Here is an 18,945-nt window from a genome sequence, read left to right as displayed (position 1 = left end):
TCTGTGTTCATCAGGGATATTGGTCTGTATCTTTTTTTGTGGTGTCATTGTCTGTATTTGGTAGTAGAGTGATGCTGACCTCACAGAATGAGTTTGGAAATATTCCATCTTCTACTTTTTGGAAAACTTTAAGGAAGATGGGTATTAGGTCACCTCTCCATCACTGGTAAAATTCAGTAGTGAAGCTACCTGGTCCAGTGGTTTTTTTCCTTAGGTAGTGTTTAGATTACTGGTTCAATTTCAATGCTGGTAAGCGGGGTGTTCAGAATTTCAGTTTCTTCCCCGGTCAATCGTGGATGGTTGTATTTTTCTTGAAAGTTATCCATTTCTTCAAAGTTATCCAATTTGTTAGCATATAAATTTTCATAATATTCTCTAATAATTCATTGTATTTCTGTGGTGTCAACAATGATTTTTCCTTTCTCATCTCTGATTCTGTTTATGTGTGCACACTTTCTTGTTTTCTTGATAAGTCTGGGGAAAGGTTTATCTATTTTATTTATTTTTTTGAAGACCCAGCTCCTGGTTTCATTGATTCTTTCTTTCTATTGTTTTATCTGTATCAATTTTATTGTTTCTTCTCTGATCTTTGTTATGACCTACCTTCTATTCACTTTGGGTCTCATTTTTTCTTCTTTTTCTACTTTCATTAATTGTGAGTTTGGACTGTTTATTTGGGATTGTTCTTTTTTCCTGAGGTTAACCTGTATTGCTCCATCCTTTCCCATCAGAAATGCCTTTGTTACATCCCACAGGTTTTGTGCTGTTGAGTGGTTTTCATTTGTGTCTATATGTTTCTTGATCTCTGTTTCTATTTGGTCATCAACTGGTTCATTATTAAGGAGAATGTTATTAAGCATGCATGTGTTTGTGGGCTTTCTTTTTCTCTGCATAATTTATTTCTAGTTTCTTACCTTTATGGTCTCCGAAGCTGGTTGGCATTTTTCATGTTTTTGAATTTACTGAGACTCTCTTTGTGGCCTAGTATGTGATCTATTTTGGAAAACATTCCATGTAAACTTGTGAGCAATGTGTATCCTGCTGTATTTGGGTGGAGGGTTGTGTAGATGTCTTTTAGTTCTATCTGTTGTAATACATTGTTCATTTCCTCTGTCTCCTTAATTATTTTCTTCTGGTTTATCTACCTTTTGGAGTTACTGGTGTTTTGAAGTCTCCTCAAATGAAAAATTGCATTCCCTTTCCTCTTTAATTCTGTTAGTATTCATTTTATATATTTAGGTACTTCTTTTTTGGGTGTATAGGTATTTACAATGGTTATATCCTTTTGCTGGATTACCCTATCATTACATAATGTCATTCTTTGTCTCATGTTACTTTCTTCTTTTGAAATCTATTTTGTCTGATACAAGTAATGCTACTCCTGCTTTTTCCTCCACATTATTTGCATGAAATATCATTTTCCATCACTTCACTTTTACTCTGTGTATGGTTTTGTGTTTTAAGTGATTCTCCCATAGAGAGCATATTTATGTGTTTTGTTGTTTTTTATATGTTCTGTAACTATGTCTTTTGATTGATGCATTCAGTCCATTTACATTTAGGGTGATTATCAATAGATATGTACTATTGCCATTGCAGGCTTTAGATTCGTGGTTACCAAAAGTTCAAGGGCTGCTTCCTTGCTGTCTAACATTCTGTCTTTAGTCACTTATCAGGCTATTTCAAACACACTCTAAAGCTTTTAGTTCCCCTTTGTCTTCCTCCACTCTTTATACAATAGATGGCATACTTTGTACTCTTTGTCTATCCCTTGACTAACTTTGTGAGTAATTGATTTTAATGTGAATTTGCTGAGTAATTTAAGAGTCTACTTCCTTTACAGTGGTTTAATTATCTCTGGGACAACTATTTAGCCTCAGGAATACTTCCATCTTTAGAAATCCTTTTAAAATATGTAGTAGAGATGGTTTGTGGGAAGTAGATACCCTCATCTTGGCTTCATATTCTGGAAGATTTTATATATTTTATTCATTGCTTCATATTTAAATGATTTTCTTCATTGCTTCATATTTAAATGATAATGTTGTCATGTAAAGGATTCTTGGTTGGAAGCTCTTCTTGCTTCATTACATTAAATATATCATGCCTCTCCCTTCTGGCCTGAAAGATTTGTGTTGAGAAGTCTAGTGATAACCTGATGGGCTTTATTTAAAAGTGATCTTTTTTTCTCTCTTGGCTTTTAATTCTCACTCCTTGTCCGTGATCTTTGCAATTTTATTTAATATATGTCTTGGTGTTGTCTTCCTAGGGTGCCTTGTATTGGGAGATGTCTGCACATCCATGACCTGAGAGACTATTTCCTTTCCCAGATTGGGGAAGTTTTTAGGGAATAATTCCTCAGAGAGCCTTTCTAACCATTTTTCTCTCTCTTTTACTTCTGGTACCCCTATCGTGTGAATATTGTTCCATGTGGAAAGGTCACACAGTTCTCTGATTTTACTTTCATTCCCAGCTCTCATTCTTTCTCTCTGTGCCTCAGCTTCCCTGTTTTCCTGTTCGCTAATTTCTATTTCACTTATTGTCTCCTCTACCTCATCTAATCCACATTTAAATACCTCCATTGTATGTTTTATTTCAGATACGGTATCTTTCAAAGTTACTATCCCTTTCTTCAAGTCCTTCCTGGGAACTTGAAAATTTTTCTGGTGAGTCTTTTTATGATTTTTATTTTGAAATTTCTCAAGAACATTGGTGATTTCCATTTCATCTTGTCCTCTTATGCTGTCTTTCCCTGTATTTTTGTTTTGAATTTTTTTTTTGGCATTTCATTTCTTTAGTCATTACTATGGAATAATGACTTTGTGTAGGAGGCACCCTCTAGCGCCCAGTAGCTCTTTGCTCTTCAGGTGACAAGCACATGGAGCAATGAATGAGGTAGCAGGCAAGTGGAACCAGCAAAAGCTGGGAGGACAGGGCTCTTTCCTGCGTTCCCGGCTGTAGTGCCCATCTCCCTGCCAAGTGCAGTGGGGAAGCACACAGGGGGAGTTTCCATATTACACCGCTCTAGGTGATGCTGATAAGGCCACACTCTGGCTGGCCTGGCACAATGGTGGGGGAGCAGATGTCTAGTACAGGTGACTGTCAGGAGGAGTGTGAGTCAGGCTGTGTACCACAGTGAGGGGCTTCGGGGCTGCTTTGTCGGCCTGGGGGATGGAGCATCTTATGCTCCTGAGAGTACCCATCCTGCTGGGCTGAGTGGGCCAGGATGATCCTCAACCTGTCCTTTGTCCTGAGCAGCCAACTCTCTGTGCCTCTTAAATACCCCTCTGCTTATTGGGTAGTATTTAAATTTTCCAGTGTTTCTTTTTTCACAGTGGAGCCAGGTGTGCATACCTGTTCTCCACATGTGGTTGTAATTGAAGTTTTCTGAGTATTTCACTTTTCTTTACTTTCCAACCCTACTAACCTCCAGAGCACCATGTAATGTGGGTTTGTGCTCCCAGAGCACATCTTCAGGTCTAGGTGTTTAGCAGTCCTGTGCTTCTATTCCATTCCCACTACATTTCTCTTCCTCCCACCTTGGGCTGGGGTTGAGGGAGGACTTGGGTCCTTCCAAATTGCTGCTTTTCTATTTTACCATTTCCTCTGATGTCTTCTGTTTTCTCCAGATGTAAACAGTCTGTTAAGCAGAATTTGTGTATTTCTTTGAAGATCAGTTGTATTTGCTGTATTTTCATTTTATATGTGGTTTTGGGGATAGGGTTTCTGCCTCACTTCTCATGCCTCCATCTTTTAACCATTTATCACTTTTGAAATGGTAACAAGGTACAAACATTCACTCTACACATTCCTGTACCTTTACATACGTATCACTGTAGCCCTGGGCCAGAAGGGTGTCCCAACTCTGGGCATATTCACTCTGGATGAAGTGAGACTGAAAAACGATAACAGAACATTGGGTGTAAAAAGGGGATTTTACAAGGTTTATTATCACAGTGGTAGATTGAGTGTTAGAAACATGTCTGCATCTGGCTGTCTGTCTCTGCTCCAGGATCTGCCTGCTATAAGCTGTTCCCTCACCTCTAGATTTGCTTTGCTATGCTCTGATCTTAGCTCCTGGTGTACCTCCTTTCATAGCAACATGGGTAATAATGGCTTGTCTCCAATGGATTTGCAAGCATGGACCTGTGCAGTAGGCTAAGTATTACATCAGTACGTGTTCACACTGTGAGATGAGCATGGGATCAGGTTAGAATCCTGGGCAGAGAACTTCCATCTTTCCTACACTCTACTCCTCCGAGGATCTCATAAAACAATTTATGTGCCCTCCATCTTCCACAATGGTCCTGCTCTGGCTTCAATTGTTGCCACATCTCCAGTAAGATGTTATTTGACTTTCCAACCAATTTTTCTGTGTCACCCCTGCTTTTATTGAATCATCCCACATCTGGGTCCTCTTGACCTCCATAGGGGCTTTAAACACTTCTCAGCAGACTGGTCTTCCTTTTCATGCCTGCATCAGCTTAGTCTTCCCCAAATCTGCCACAGTATGGGTAACCTCATTCTGAGTTGCCCTATGTGAGGGGCAATAATGGCTACTAGGGGCCCAAAGAGAGAAAGGGGAACCGTTTGCAACACCATATCACTCACACCATGGTAAAGAGCCCTTCACCTGAGCCATGATTTTCTGGCTTATATAGGGCATTTTTCATAACCAACTCCAATTAAGGCCCTTTGGACCTGAGCATAAGTTTGTCATTTCATGGAGGAAGATCGTATGTCACCCTGATTGGGCCATATAGTGCAAAGTACGGCCATGAGCCAAGCAAGGGAGTTGTTGATTGGGATCTGGTATGCATTTTGTTATTGTTTCCTCAAGGCAGCAAGAGATGTCGGGAAATAAGCTCTCCCATTTCTAACCTGGACAGAATAATCCCATCCATGCCAGCATCTCAGAGGTGCAGGAACCAGGCTGATATGGACTCCAAGGGTTTCTTCCTAATAGCCCAAATCCACCAGCTCTCCTGCATCTAGGGGTAGAGCTTAGAGTGTTCCACGACCTGGCAAGGGACCTTCACCACTATTTGAGGAACCTGTCATTGCTGTGTCTTTATTTTCTTTACTACAACTGGGCATTATTTCAATAGAGGAGGGCTTGGTGCCTCTGTCACCATCTCTATTTCCCCATTCACCCTCAATGTATCACCCACCACTTCGAGAGCTGACACAAACCTCTTGCCACCCCACAGTGCACCTCCATCTCAGCCACAACTATATCCTTTACCTTCTCCACAGTGCTTCATAGCAATGATATCTCAGTTATAAACAAATCTTTTACCTCCTCCACCACATCATGAGTTCTCATGCTGCCTCTTTGCTTGCTTCTTGCAGGAGTGCATCCTTCTCCTGTAAGGCTTTTCTTATACTGTGTGAAATAGCCAAATTCAGTTCCTGCCAACACGTGGGCATCCTGTTTATTTAAGGATTGCCCAATATCATAGGGGGCCTCCAACACTCCCTTAGGCATTGCCTCTACCTCCCCTCAGACCTGGGGAGGGGCTCACTCCTTAGGAGGAGAGCCACCTCAGGCCATATGCCCACCTGGGCATAGCTGCTGTCTCCCCATTCATAGGGGCAGTGTGCTGAAGTATCACTCCCATGTGATATGGATTTTACATTTTGTAGTTTAAAGCAAATCTTAAGGACTGTGCCAAAATGTAGTTGGTAGCCGGAGAGGGTGCCCCACCCCTGGCAAGATCACTGTGGCTTCAGTGAGTCTGAAAAATGACAATAGAATTTGGGAGTATAAGGGGAATTATACCAATTTTTATTCTCATGGAGGTAGTTTAAGGGTAGAATCACATCTGCATTGGGCTGTCTGCCTCCACTCCATGCTTGGTCTTCCCTCCAGACTCTTCCCTTGCTTCCAGCCTCTTCTCTTCTCTTAGCACCAAGCAGTCTTTTTAAAGTAATGCGGGAAAATTTGCTAATCACCGAGGGGTATGTAAGCATGTCCCTGTGCAGTAAGCTAAATATAACATCATTGCACCAACACAGAGGGTGAGTATTTAAAATCACATGAGGGTTCTGGCCATGGAACTTATATTTTCTTTATTCTCACATAACTTTTAATCTGGCTGCTAGAAGTTAGTGTGTATTTTCTATATTCTTAGAAATAGTTCTTTTTACCCCTTCATCTAAACTGAGGAACTATGAATATTTAATTTTAAATGCATTCTAAAAATGTCCTCCCTACTGTTACTAAAAATGGAAAATTGATTACATGTTTACTGACCGAATTTAAATGTGGAAGTCACATAATTTCTGTTAGTGATTTCAGAAATTTGGTGCACAACACATCAATTGCTTACATTCATTTTAAAAGCATCATGATGATTCATGCTCCTTATGTGATGTTTCTTTTTCTAATTGACTGTAATCATTCTGTGCCTGCTGATGCTCCAAATGTCCCTTGAGTCGTCACAGTCCTTATTTTGTAGTTTGACACGTTACTGCTATCCCCATAGGCCTGACATTTTAATTAATAATAGGTGAAGATGTTACAGGTTCATTTTTATTATTTTCATCCCGAGGCACAGAATCAGCTACTCCTCAAGGAGCACTGCTTCTTTATAATGGAAGTCAGTATTTGAAACCAAATAAGGGCCCCAAGGTACCAATTAGGCTGTCTGTCTTGAATCCTGGAGAAGAGCCCCAAGGAGACTTCTTAGAGAAGTCTATTGATGTAATAAATCTCTGTCTTTCCTCCTCCACTGTCCCATTCATGAGCTCCACTCCAGTCCTGGCTTTGAATTTGTGTTATTCGTCCAGCCAATTTGTACCTTTCTTAAATTTCAGTTTTGAATAGAGGCTAAAAAATATCGATTTACTAGCTACAGAGTGGCTGCAAAATATTTTACAAATTCCTTTTTCATTTTTCTTAGAGGGATGCATGGTCCAAAATTCCTGGAATTGCTGTCAAAATATAAAGTTCTGGTTCTCTTCTTTGTCAGCTATTCTGGGGATATATTTGGGAAAAATTTTTAAAAAGGGAAACTGGAAAATCTTCTGAAGAATCCCAAAATCAACTAACCTGAGAATTCTTAGTATGTAAGAGAGTTTTTTAATAAGACTTGTGACAGGTGATAACAAAGGCAAATGTAGACATGTATGATGACTCACAAAGCTTGGTGCACATTCTACATGAGATGAGTGTTTGAACATTTTCTTTTACACTTTCATTTTGTGTCATATTTGAAATTGTCATTATGGACAATTTATATGCTCATTTGAAATTTCTCATGTTTTCTTGTGAACTCTCATGTCTGTTACTTCTTAATACTTACACAATTGCTCTAAACAAGTTGAAAGTTCAGTAATAGTATCAAGTTTAAATATATGGTTACAAAATTTATCATAAGCAAAAGAATCCTAACCAAAACTTGAAAATGAAATCATTCTAAAAACCTGGTCAACCCTAAGGCATTTTGGTTCTGCAAAGGGATAAAATGGCGCAGCTCATGGTCTGTCAGGCTATAGAAACAAACAATTGCTTCTGATGTCTGTTTAGGTCATATTTGTGTATTCATTTGTTCTGTGTTAGGATACATCAGAATTCTGATTTAACATTACTTTTCCAACTATCACAGTAATAACTTTTAAGTGTTTCCCCTATAGCTTCATGAAAGGATCACACACATGTAAAATCTATACCCAGCCTATGACCACCAGTCTCCTGAGCATTTGTGCAAAGCCCACACATACATAATTTAATACAGTACCTTTCAGAGCCAGCAGGTTATCAGAATCTGTGGAGAAAACAAGAAATCTGTTTATGTTCTTAATTATGGATGAAAAGTGAGCATATGGAAGAGAAGAAGATCTCAAATTGTACTAGATTTCTCTCAAATAATATGTCTGTCTTTTGCAGGCAATTGAATTATGGAGGATACAGAAAAATTTTTATTCACATTTAAAGGATTTAATTTTGCATGTTATGGAATTAATGTTGAGTTTTTAGAAAATCTGGATGATTTTGAAATCCGAGATGATGATGTCTTCATAATCACATACCCAAAATCTGGTAAGTTCTCCATTCTGATAGCTAGTCTAATAACTGAATGACTTTTCATTAATATGTGAGCTTAGTTTCTCAGTAGTATTAGGTGTGATCATATGCTATAAATCTGTTGGGTATTAAAAGATAATACACTTTAATGTCTCATGAAATCAGGTGTTTACAATATAGCTTAATTTATTTCTGACTTTGGTTGGTGAAAGGAACACAATGAGGAAGAAATTGCATTGAAGAAAATAACAAAAATGTAGTGATGAAATGTCTAGGAAGAGGCAGGAATATTTATCCTCAGGCAGGGAGATGGGACAGAAGATGTAAGCTATACTTAATAACCTCTGAGGAAGGAAATTTAACTTATATTACTTATAAAAATGTGGAATACATCTCACAAAAATTCAGCTGTTCAATATTTGTGGAACACCCAAAAACAGTCATAGGAGGGAAGTTCAAAGCTATTCAGGTATACCTTTAGAAACAAGAACAATCCAGAATAAGCAACCTAAACTCACAATTAAGGAAACTAGAAAAAAAATAAAAGATACCTTAAGTTAGTGGAAGGGGGGACATAATAAAAATCAGAGCAGAAATAAATAATATAAGAAAGAATAAAACAGTAGAAATAGTACATGAAACCGAGAGCTGGCTTTTTGTGAAAATAGACAAAATAGATAAATCCCTAGCCAGACTTATAAAACAAAACAGGTAATACACACTTCAATTCATTAATGAACAGGGAATAGTCACAACACATATCACAGAAATCCAAAGAATTATCAGAGAACACTATAAAAAATTATATGCCAAGAAGTTGGACATTCTAGTAGAAATGAACAATTTCCTAGTAAGTACAACCAGCCAAAACTGATCCAGACCAATTACCAACAAAGAATCTTAATTGATAATCAAAACTCCCAATAAACAAAAATACAGCATCAGATGGCTTCACAGTTTAATTCTACCAAACATTTAAACAAGAGCTATTACCCATCTTTCTTAAGGTGTTCCAAAAAGTAGAAGAGGAACACTCCCAAGCTCATTGTATGCTGCCATCATGACTCTATATGACAACCATATGAAAACACTAAAAGAAAAAAAGAAAAATTTAGACTAATATCCCTGATGAACATGATGTGAATGTCTTCAAAAAAATATTAGCAAAGAAATTAAAAAATACACCAAATGGGTCATCCATCACTACCAAGTTGTGTTTATTCCAGGGATTCAAGGATGATATAATAATCATAAACCAATCAATGTCACATACCACTTTAACAAAAAGAAGACTAAAAAACCACATGATCTTCTCAATAGATGCTGTGAAAGAATTTGACATAATTCAATATCCATTCAGGATAAAATATCTCAACAAAGTGGGAATAGAGGTTTCATCCTCAACATAATAGAAGCCATATATGACAACACACAGCTAACATCATACTGCATGGCATAAAGCTGACAGCTTTTCCTCTAAGTTTGGGAACATGACAAGGATGTCCACTCTCCTCACACTTATTCAGCATAGTACTGGTGCTCCTAGTCATGGCATTCAGACAACAAAGAGATAAATACATCCAAATTGGTAAGTAAGAACTTAGAATTTCACTATTTGCAGATGACCTGATATTATACATAGAATATCTATTCAAAAAACTATTATAACTAATTACTGGATTCAGCAGTATTGCAGTATACAAAATTAAAATACAGAAATCTGTTGTATTTCTGTATGCTAACAATGATCTAGCAGAAAGAGAAATCAGGAAAACAACTCCATTTGCAACTGCATGAAAAAGAATGAAATAAGTAGGAATAAACATAACCATTTCGGTGAAAGACATACACTCTGATGACTAGAAGGCACTTGTGAGGGAAATTAAAAGAGAAACAAATAAATGGATATCTATCCTGTGCTCATGGTTAGGAAGATTTAGTAGTGTCAAAATGGCCTTCCTGCCCAAAGCAATTTACATATTCATTGCAATCCCTATCAAAATACTAACAGTATTTTTTGAGGAACTGAAACAAATAGTTCTCAAATACATATGCTATCACAAAAGACCTTGATAAGCCAAACAATCCTGAGAAAGAGAACAAATCTGATAGAATTACACTCCCTGACATCAAGCTATATTAAAAAGCTACAGTAAAAAGAATAGTATGTTATGGCACAAGAAGAGACACAAAGATCAATGGCACACTTAAAAGAACCCACATATATAATCCCACTAATATATGGCTACTTAGTATATGATAAAGGAGCCATGAATATACAATGGGGAGAAGACAGCCTCTTCAGTAATGTGTTGTAAGAACGGCACAGCTACATTCAAGAGAATGAAACTTGATTACTAACTCCATACACAAAATTAAACTTGAAATGGATCAAAGAGCACAATGTTAAGACATGAAACCATAAAACTTTTAGAAGAAAACCTAGGCACAAATCTCTGAACATAAGTTTTCCTGGATGCATCTCCTTGAGCAAGGGAAACAAAATAAAAAATGAACATATGGGTCTACATCAAACTAAAAAGTTTCCATACATCAAAGGACACCATCCACAGAACCAAAAGGCAACGTACATTATGGGAGAATATATTTGTAAATGATTTATCCATTAAGGCATTCATACAAAATATATAAAGAGCTCATATGCGTCAACACCAATGAAACAAATAACCTGATTTGAAATGGGCAGTGGACTTGAACAGGCACCAAACAAGAAATACAGATGGCCAACAGGCTCATGAAAAGTTGCTCCACATCACTTATCATTAGGGAAATGTAAACCAAAACCACAATGAGATATCACCTCAGACCAGTTAGAATAGCCACTACCCAAAAGACAGAAAATGACAAAGGTTCGTATGGATGTGGAGGTATGGGAACCCTCCACACTGCTGGTTGGAATGTAAATTGATACAACTGCTTTAGAAAGCACTGTGGAGGTACCTCAGAAAAATAAAACTAGAAATATCATTTGACCCAGTAATTCCACTTATAAGAATTTACAGGAAGAAAAGAAAATCACTGATTTGATAAGATATATGCACCCTTGTGTTTATTGCCACATTATTTACAACAGCCAAGATATGGAATCAATCTAAGCATCCATCAATAGACAAATGGCTAAAGAAGATGTGGTACATATATAGAATGGAATATTTTTCAGGCAGGAAAAGACAAGAAATTCTGCTATTTGCAACAACATGGATGGGTCTAGAGGTCATTATGCTCTGGGAAATAAGCTAGGTGGAGAAAGACAAATACCATATGATTTCACTGAATTTTGTAATATAAAAATAAAGCAAAACAAAATGAACAAAACAGCAGTAGAGTCATAGACTCTGAGAAGTGACTGGTGGTTACCACAGAATTGCAGTTTGGGGTAGGTGGGTGGGGAGGCTGAGAGGAATAAAGAGGTATATATGAAAATTCTCAATCAAAATATATGTTTGTCATGGGGATAGTAGTACATCATGGAGAACATAGTCAGTGACTCTGTAGCATCTTTTTATGTTGATTGAAAATAACTGCAGTAGAAGTGCTGAGAATTTAAAAATATGGGTAACTGTTGAACCACTGTGTTGTCTATTTGAATACAGCATAAGATTGTATATAAGTGATACATCAGATGAAAAAAATTGAAAAAAGTGAAAAGACAACCCAACAGAATGGGAGAAAATATTTGCAAATCATGTATCTGATGAAGAACTGTAAAGAGATACCACTTCACACTCACTAGGAGTGTGATAACCAAAAATACAGTAGCAAGTGTTGGCAAGGACATAGAGAAATTATAATTCTCATGTATTTCTGATAGGGTTGTAAAATGGTACTGCTGCACTGGAAATTGGTTTAGCAGATCCTCAAATATTAGTACATAGAGATACCATATTACCCATAAGTTCTACTCCTTGATACCCCAAAGAAAGAACAATTATGCCTCCATCAAAAATCACACATGGATATTCATATCAGCATTACTCATAAGAGCAAAAAGTAGACACAAGACCAATGTCCATTAACTGAAGAAATGATAAGCAAAGTGGTATAGTTGTCAAATAGAATATTCTTTGGTCATGAAAAGGAGGGATGTACTGAGAAATGTTTCAACATGGATGAACCTTGAACTTAGTGTGCAGTGTGAAATGAGCCAGATACAATAGTTCATGTATTTTATGATTCTATTTATAGGAAAAGTATAGATAGGTGAATTTATAGAGAAAAATTATAAATAATGGTGGCTTGCGGCTGGTGGTTAGATGAGGAATGTTAATTTACTTCCAATGGCTTTTGAAATACTTGCAAATCAATTGGTGTGTTGAAAAATATTCTAAAATTGGATCATGCTGATGATTGCACAACCTTGTGAATATATTTTTTAAAAACCCTGGGTTGTACAGATTAATAATGGTAAATTGTAAACAATGTGAATGAAATTGTTTTAAATAAGAAAGAATATACCCGAAAGATTTTAAATGTTTCTTCGGGTCATTTAAATGTCTTGTACCATTAAAGTAAAGTCCTAAGTAGTGATTTGCATAGGGAAGAACTTAAGGGGCTTTTTTCACACTTTACTCCCATGGTTGTGCTGCAGGGCATGACTCATTAATCCACTAACCATCCTCCCTCAGCCAGATTTTTTCCATTTGATGACCCAATATGACTGATTTCTAATTTTTTTTCCACTTCTTTTACTGAATTTTCCTCTCAGGTAACCCAGGTTTCTTTTTGGACTGTTTTCAGAGGACACATTCTTACTGCCCCTTCCATTCTTGTTCATTCAGTCAACTGCATAGCTCACAACACTAAACGCATTTCCAATGCAAGGTTTTCTCATGGCATCAAATGGGCTGATCAAATGGTGACCCATTAGCTGTCCAAATATGCTGTATATAAATGATAGAAAACAATCGGCATTTGGAAGATCAAAAACATTTTAAGTAATGCTTGAACACAAGTTAAAACATCAATTCTTAATAAGAAAGTGATCTGCTCTTTGAAAGTCTGTTATAGCTTCCAAAAAATGAAGGTCATAGTAATAAATTAGAGGGGTTCACAAAAGGAGAAAGAAGGATCTGAGTATTTTAAGCGTATTTTTACTACTTCATCTGACTGCAAGGAACCATTCAATGTGCAGTGCATATCTCAGGGAGCCCTAATGGTCCTATGTGCTCCAGTTAGATGTCCTCTTAAATTAAAGCCAAGTCAGCACTTTGTGGATCAGTAGCAGGGACTCATTTTAATGATCACCTTTCAATTCCATTTGAAGGCACATATTCCTCCAATCAACTAAATGTTGTGAGAGTCCTTTTGTGGCTGGCCATCAACATTATAAAGGGTAGATGTGTAGATTCAGTTTAGTGTCTTATGGATCTCTGACCAGTGTGGAAGTTAGAGTTGAACTGTGGTGGCCCAGAAGTTCTCCTGAAACCTCAGGTTACCTTAATGGTTCTTAGGGCATTTAAAGGAGTTCCAGTTACCATATCATTTGTTTCTTAGTAGAAAGGGGTGATGAGTTATATGTACATATATTTATTTCTTTTGCCTATCGTCTGACTTATTAAGGGATAGGATTACAATATATAAATTACTTATAGGCTATCTAGTGTGTGCATTGTGATCGCACTGTGGAGCTGTTATTATTCTGTGATCAGACAAAAACATATCTTTATGTGTATATATGTATCCATACGTATAAATACTTAAACAAATAGGTATTCACCTATAATTTCAAATGCATATGCACACTGAAGTCAGTACAGATCCTCTACTGATTTTTTATCTGGATGGGTGTATTTTGTTGCTATGGAGTTCTTTGTTTATTTTGGATATGAACCCTTATCAGATAGATGATTTGCAAGTAATTTCTCCCAATCAGCAATTTTCCTTTACATTTTGTTGATGGGCTCCTTTGCTGAACAGAAGCTTTTAATTTTATGTATATAGATTCTTATTTTTGCTTTTGTTGCATTTATTTTTGATGTCTTCAAAGAGCTTACTGCATATGTTACCTTCTAAGAGTTCTGTGGTTTCAGGTCTTATATTCACATCTTGAATTCATTTTGGTTGGATTTCTCTGTATGGTGTGAGATAGTGGTGCAGTTTCATTCTTTTGCATATGGATGTACATATGTTTTTCCCACATCAGTCACTGAAGAGACTATCTTTTTCCTTTGGCTCCTTTGTCATATATTAATCGAACACATATGCGTGGGTTTATTCCTGGACTTTCCGTTCTGTTCCATTGATCTGTGTGTCTGTTTTCATGCCAATACTGTGCGGTTTGATTAGTATAACTTTGTAATATAAATTGATATCAAGATGTGTGATACCACCAGCTACATTCTTCCTTCTCAAGGTTGCTATGCTAATTCTATGACTTTTTTTGGTCCCTATAAATTAGTCAATGGTGCTATTTCTGTGAAAAATGCCATTTGAATTTTGGCAGGAAATTCAATGAATTTGTATATTGCTTTGTGGAATATGGACATTTTAACAATATTAATCTTTCAATACGTGACCTAGAATTATTTGTGTTTTCATCAATTTCTTTTTTCTATGTCTTCTCATTTTCACTATCAGTTTTTCACCAGCTTAGCTAAATTTATTCATCTCTGTTCATTCTTTTTGATGCTGTCAAGAGTGGGATTGTGTCTTTAACTTCTCTTTCTGATACTTTGTTGTTAGGGTCTAGAAATGCAATTTATTTGGGTACATTTATTTCCAATGCTTCAACTTCACTGATTTCGTTGAAATTGTAATTTTTCACTGAAGTTTTTAGGTATTTGCTTCCTATTTATAACAGCATCTAATCTGAAAATAGAAACAGTTTATCTTCTTTCATTCTACTTTCGATGACTGTTACTTCTTCTTTTTCTAATTATTGTGGCTAGGATTTCCAAAAAGACTGGTAAGCATTTGTCCATTTGTATCCTGCTGTTAGAGGATAAGTTATGAGTTCACCATCGAGGATGATGCCAACCATGGGATTTCCCACTTTGGTCTTATTTTGTTGTTACATACATTTCCATTAGAATTTTATCATGAATGGATGTTGAATTTTGTCAAATGATTTTTCTTCAAGTAATGAGCTGATAATATGGATTTATTTATTTATTTTTAAAAGTTTTCATTGATATAGAATTGTATGATGGTTTTACATGAGTAACACTGTGACTACTACATTTGCCCATATTATCAAGTCCCCCCAACACACCACATTGCAGTCACTGCCCATCAGCGTAGTAAGTTGCCAAAGAGTCACTATTTGTCTTCTCTGCGCTATACTGCCTCCACCATGACCCCCCTACATTATGTGTTCTAATCATAATTCCCCTTAATCCTCTCCTTCCTCCCTTCCAACCTGCCCTCCCCACCCCAATTCCCTTTGGTAACGGCTAGTCCCTTCTTGGAGTCTGTGGGTGCGCTGATGTTTTGTTCCTTCAGTTTTTGTTGTTATACTCCACAGATGAGTTTTTATCATGTGTACTTGTCGTTCTTTGCCTGGCTTATTTCACTGAGCATAATACCGTCTAGCTCCATCCATGTTGTTGCAAATGGTAGGATTTGTTTTCTTATGGCTGATTAATAGTTCATTGTGTATATGGACCACATCTTCTTTATCCATTCATCTACTGATGGACACTTAGATTGCTTCCATGTGTTGGCTATTGTAAATAGTGGCTGTAACAAACATAGGGGTGCCTATGTCTTTTTGAATCTGTGATCTCGTTTTCTTTGGGTAAATTCCTAGGAGTGGAATTCCTGGATGAAATGGTATATCTATTTTTAATTTTTTGTGGAAATTCCACATTGCTTTCAAGAATTATTGAACTAATTTACATTCCCTCCAACAGTGTAGAGGCCTTCCCTTTCTTGGCATCCTCACCAGTATTTGTTGATCCTTTTCTTTTTGGATGATGATCATCCTAACTGGTGTGAGGTGATATCTCATTGTGGTTTTAATTTGCATTAAAAGTTGCCTGTTGTCAAATGGTCATTCTGCTTAAAGCAATCTACAGGTTCAGTGCAATGCGTATCAATATTTTGATTTTCAAATTATCAAAATTTCCCTGATTAGTGACATGGAGCATCATTTCACGTGCTTGTTGGCCATCTGAATTTCTTCTTTGGAGAAGTGTCTGTTCTGGTCCTCTTCCCTTCTTTTAATGGGATTATTTGCTTTTTGGCTGCAGAGGCATGTGGGTTCTTTATATATTTTGTATGTTAAACCCTTATCAGATATATCTTTTATGGATATAGTCTCACAGAGTGTAGGATGACATTTTGTTCAACTGATGATGTCCTTGGTTGTACAGAAGCTTTTTAGTTTGATGAAATCCCATTTTTTCATTTTTGCTTTTGTTTCCCTTGCCCAAGGAGATGTGTTCTGGTAACAGTTGCTCATGTTTATATTCAAGAGCTTTTTGCCCATGTTATTTCCTAAGAATTTTATATTTTTATGACTTACATTCAGGTCTTTGATCCGTTTTGAGTTTACTTTGGTGTATGGTGTTAGACAGTAATACAGTTTCAGTATCTTACATATAGCTGTACAGGTTTGCCAACAGCCATTGTTGAAAACGTTATTGCCCCATTTTATATCCATAGCCCCTTTATTTTATATTAATTGGCCTTGTATATGTTTGCGCTTGTATCAGGACTCTCTACTCTGTTTCAAAGAACTGAAAGTCTGTTCTTGTGCTATTTCCAAGTTGTTTTTGATTACTGTGGCTTTGTAATAGAGCTTGAACACAGGGAGCATAATCACCCCAGCTTTAATTTTCCTTCTCAGGATTGCTTTGGCTGTTTGGAGTCTTTTGTGGTTCCACATGAATTTTAGAACTATTTGTTCTAGTTCATTGAAGAAGCTGCTGGTATTTTGATAGGGATTGTATTGAATCTGTAGATTGCTTTAGGCAGAATGGCCCTTTTGACAATATTAATTCTTCCTGTCCATGAGCATGAGGTGTTTTTCCATTTTCTGGTGACTTCTTTAATTTTTCTTGTCTTGTTGTTTTCAGAGTATAGGTCTTTCATGTCCTTGGTTACATTTATTCCTAAGTGTTTTATTCTTTTTGATGCAATTGTAATTCAAATTGTTTTCCTGATTTTTCATTCTGATGGTTTATTGTTAGTATATAGGAATGCAACAGATTACTTTGTATTATTTTTGTATCCTGAAACTTTACTCAATTCAGCTATTAGTTCTAAAAATTTTTGAGTTTATTCTTTAGGGTTTTTTATGTACAATATTATGTGATCTACAAACAATGACAATTTAACTTCTTCCTTACCAATCTGGATACCTTTTATTTCATTGTGTTGTATGATTGCTGTGGCTTGGATCTCCTGGACTATGTAGAATAAAAGTGGTGAGAGAGGGCATCCTTGTCTTGTTCCCTATCTTAAAGGAAAACCTTTCAGCTTTTTGCTCTTACCTATGATGTTGGCTGTATGTTTGTCATATATGGTGTTTATAATCATGTTAGTTTTATTCTTCTTTTTTTGATGTGGTGTATGATGTTGATTAGTTCTTCAATATTCTACCATCCTTGCATCCCTGTAATAAATCCTGCTTGATTATGATGTATGATCTTTTTCTTGTATATTTGAATTCAGTTTGATAATATATTTTTTTATTTTGGTATCAGTAATCTACAATTACATGAAGAACATTTTGTTTACTAGGCTCTCCCCTTGACCAAGTCCTCCCCCCACATACCCATTCACAGTCTCTATCAGAGTAGAAAGATGCTATAAAATCACTACTTGTCTTCTCTGTGTTGTAGAGCCCACAGTGAACCTGCCCCCACCCCCACAGTATAAATGCTAACTGTAATGCTGCCTTTCTTTTACCCTCCCTTATCCGCCCCGTCCCACCCATCCTCCCCACTCCCTTTCCCTGTGGTAACTGTTAGTCCATTCTCAGGTTCTGTGATTCTGCTGCTGTTTTGTTCCTTCAGTTTTTCTTTGCTCTTATACTCCACATATAAGTGAAATTATGTGGTACTTGTCTTTCACCGCCTGGCTTATTTCACTGAGCATAATACCCTCTAGCTCCATCCATGTTGTTGCAAATGGTAGGATTTGTTTTCTTATTATGACTGAATAATATGACATTGTGTATATGTACCACATCTTCTTTATCCATTCATCTATTGATGGACATTTGGGTTGCTTCCATGCCTTGGTTATTATAAATAGTGCTGCAAAAAATATATGGGTGCATCTGTCTTTTTCAAACTCGGCTTCTGAATTCTTAGGGGAAATTCGTAGAAGTGGAATTTCTGGGTCAAATGGTATTTCTATTTTAAGCATTTTGAGGAACCTCCATACTGCTTTCCACAATGGTTGAACTAATTTACATTCCCACCAACAGTGTAGGAGGGTACCCCTTTCGCCACAATCTTGCCAGCATTTGTTGTTGTTTGTATTTTGGACGGTGGTGATCCTTACTGGTGTGAGGTGATATCTCATTGTGGTTTTAATTTGCATTTCTCTGATGACAAGCAAAGTGGAGCATCTTTTCATTGTCTGTTGGCCCTCTGAATTTCTTCTTTAAAGAACTGTCTATTCAGCTCCTGTGCCCATTTTTTAATTGGATTATTTGCTTTTCATTTGTTGAGGTGTGTGAGCTCTTTATATATTTGGGATGTGAACCTTTTATTGGTTCTGTCATTTATGAATATATTCTCCAATACTGCAGGATACCTTTTTGTTGTATTGATGGTGTTCTTTGCTGTGCAGAAGCTTTTCAGCTTGATACAGTCCCACCTGTTCATTTTTTATTTTGTTTCCCTTGCCCGGGGAGATATGTTCATGAAGAAGTCACTCATGTTTATGTCCAGGAGATTTTTGCCTATGTTTTGTTCTAAGAGTTTTATGGTTTCATGCCTTAC

The 18,945-nt window shown here is 36.8% G+C and overlaps 1 protein-coding gene across 2 annotated transcripts in view; it reads left to right on the top strand.

Annotated features, from left to right (window-relative positions):
- Positions 1-18,945, top strand: part of LOC118916507 (amine sulfotransferase-like) — a 176,466-nt gene that overhangs the window by 25,032 nt on the left and 132,489 nt on the right. For both annotated transcript variants that reach the window (XM_057489319.1, XM_036893564.2), the window contains exon 2: positions 7,892-8,044. In XM_057489319.1, coding sequence (XP_057345302.1) covers positions 7,903-8,044 — 142 coding nt within the window. In that variant the 5' untranslated portion in view covers positions 7,892-7,902. The remainder of the gene's footprint in view (positions 1-7,891; positions 8,045-18,945) is intronic.

Source organism: Manis pentadactyla, chromosome 12, assembly GCF_030020395.1.
Source record: "Manis pentadactyla isolate mManPen7 chromosome 12, mManPen7.hap1, whole genome shotgun sequence".
Classification (NCBI taxonomy): domain Eukaryota; kingdom Metazoa; phylum Chordata; class Mammalia; order Pholidota; family Manidae; genus Manis; species Manis pentadactyla.
The sequence above is the reverse complement of the archived record's forward strand: the minus strand, read 5'-3'. Positions and strand labels throughout refer to the sequence as shown.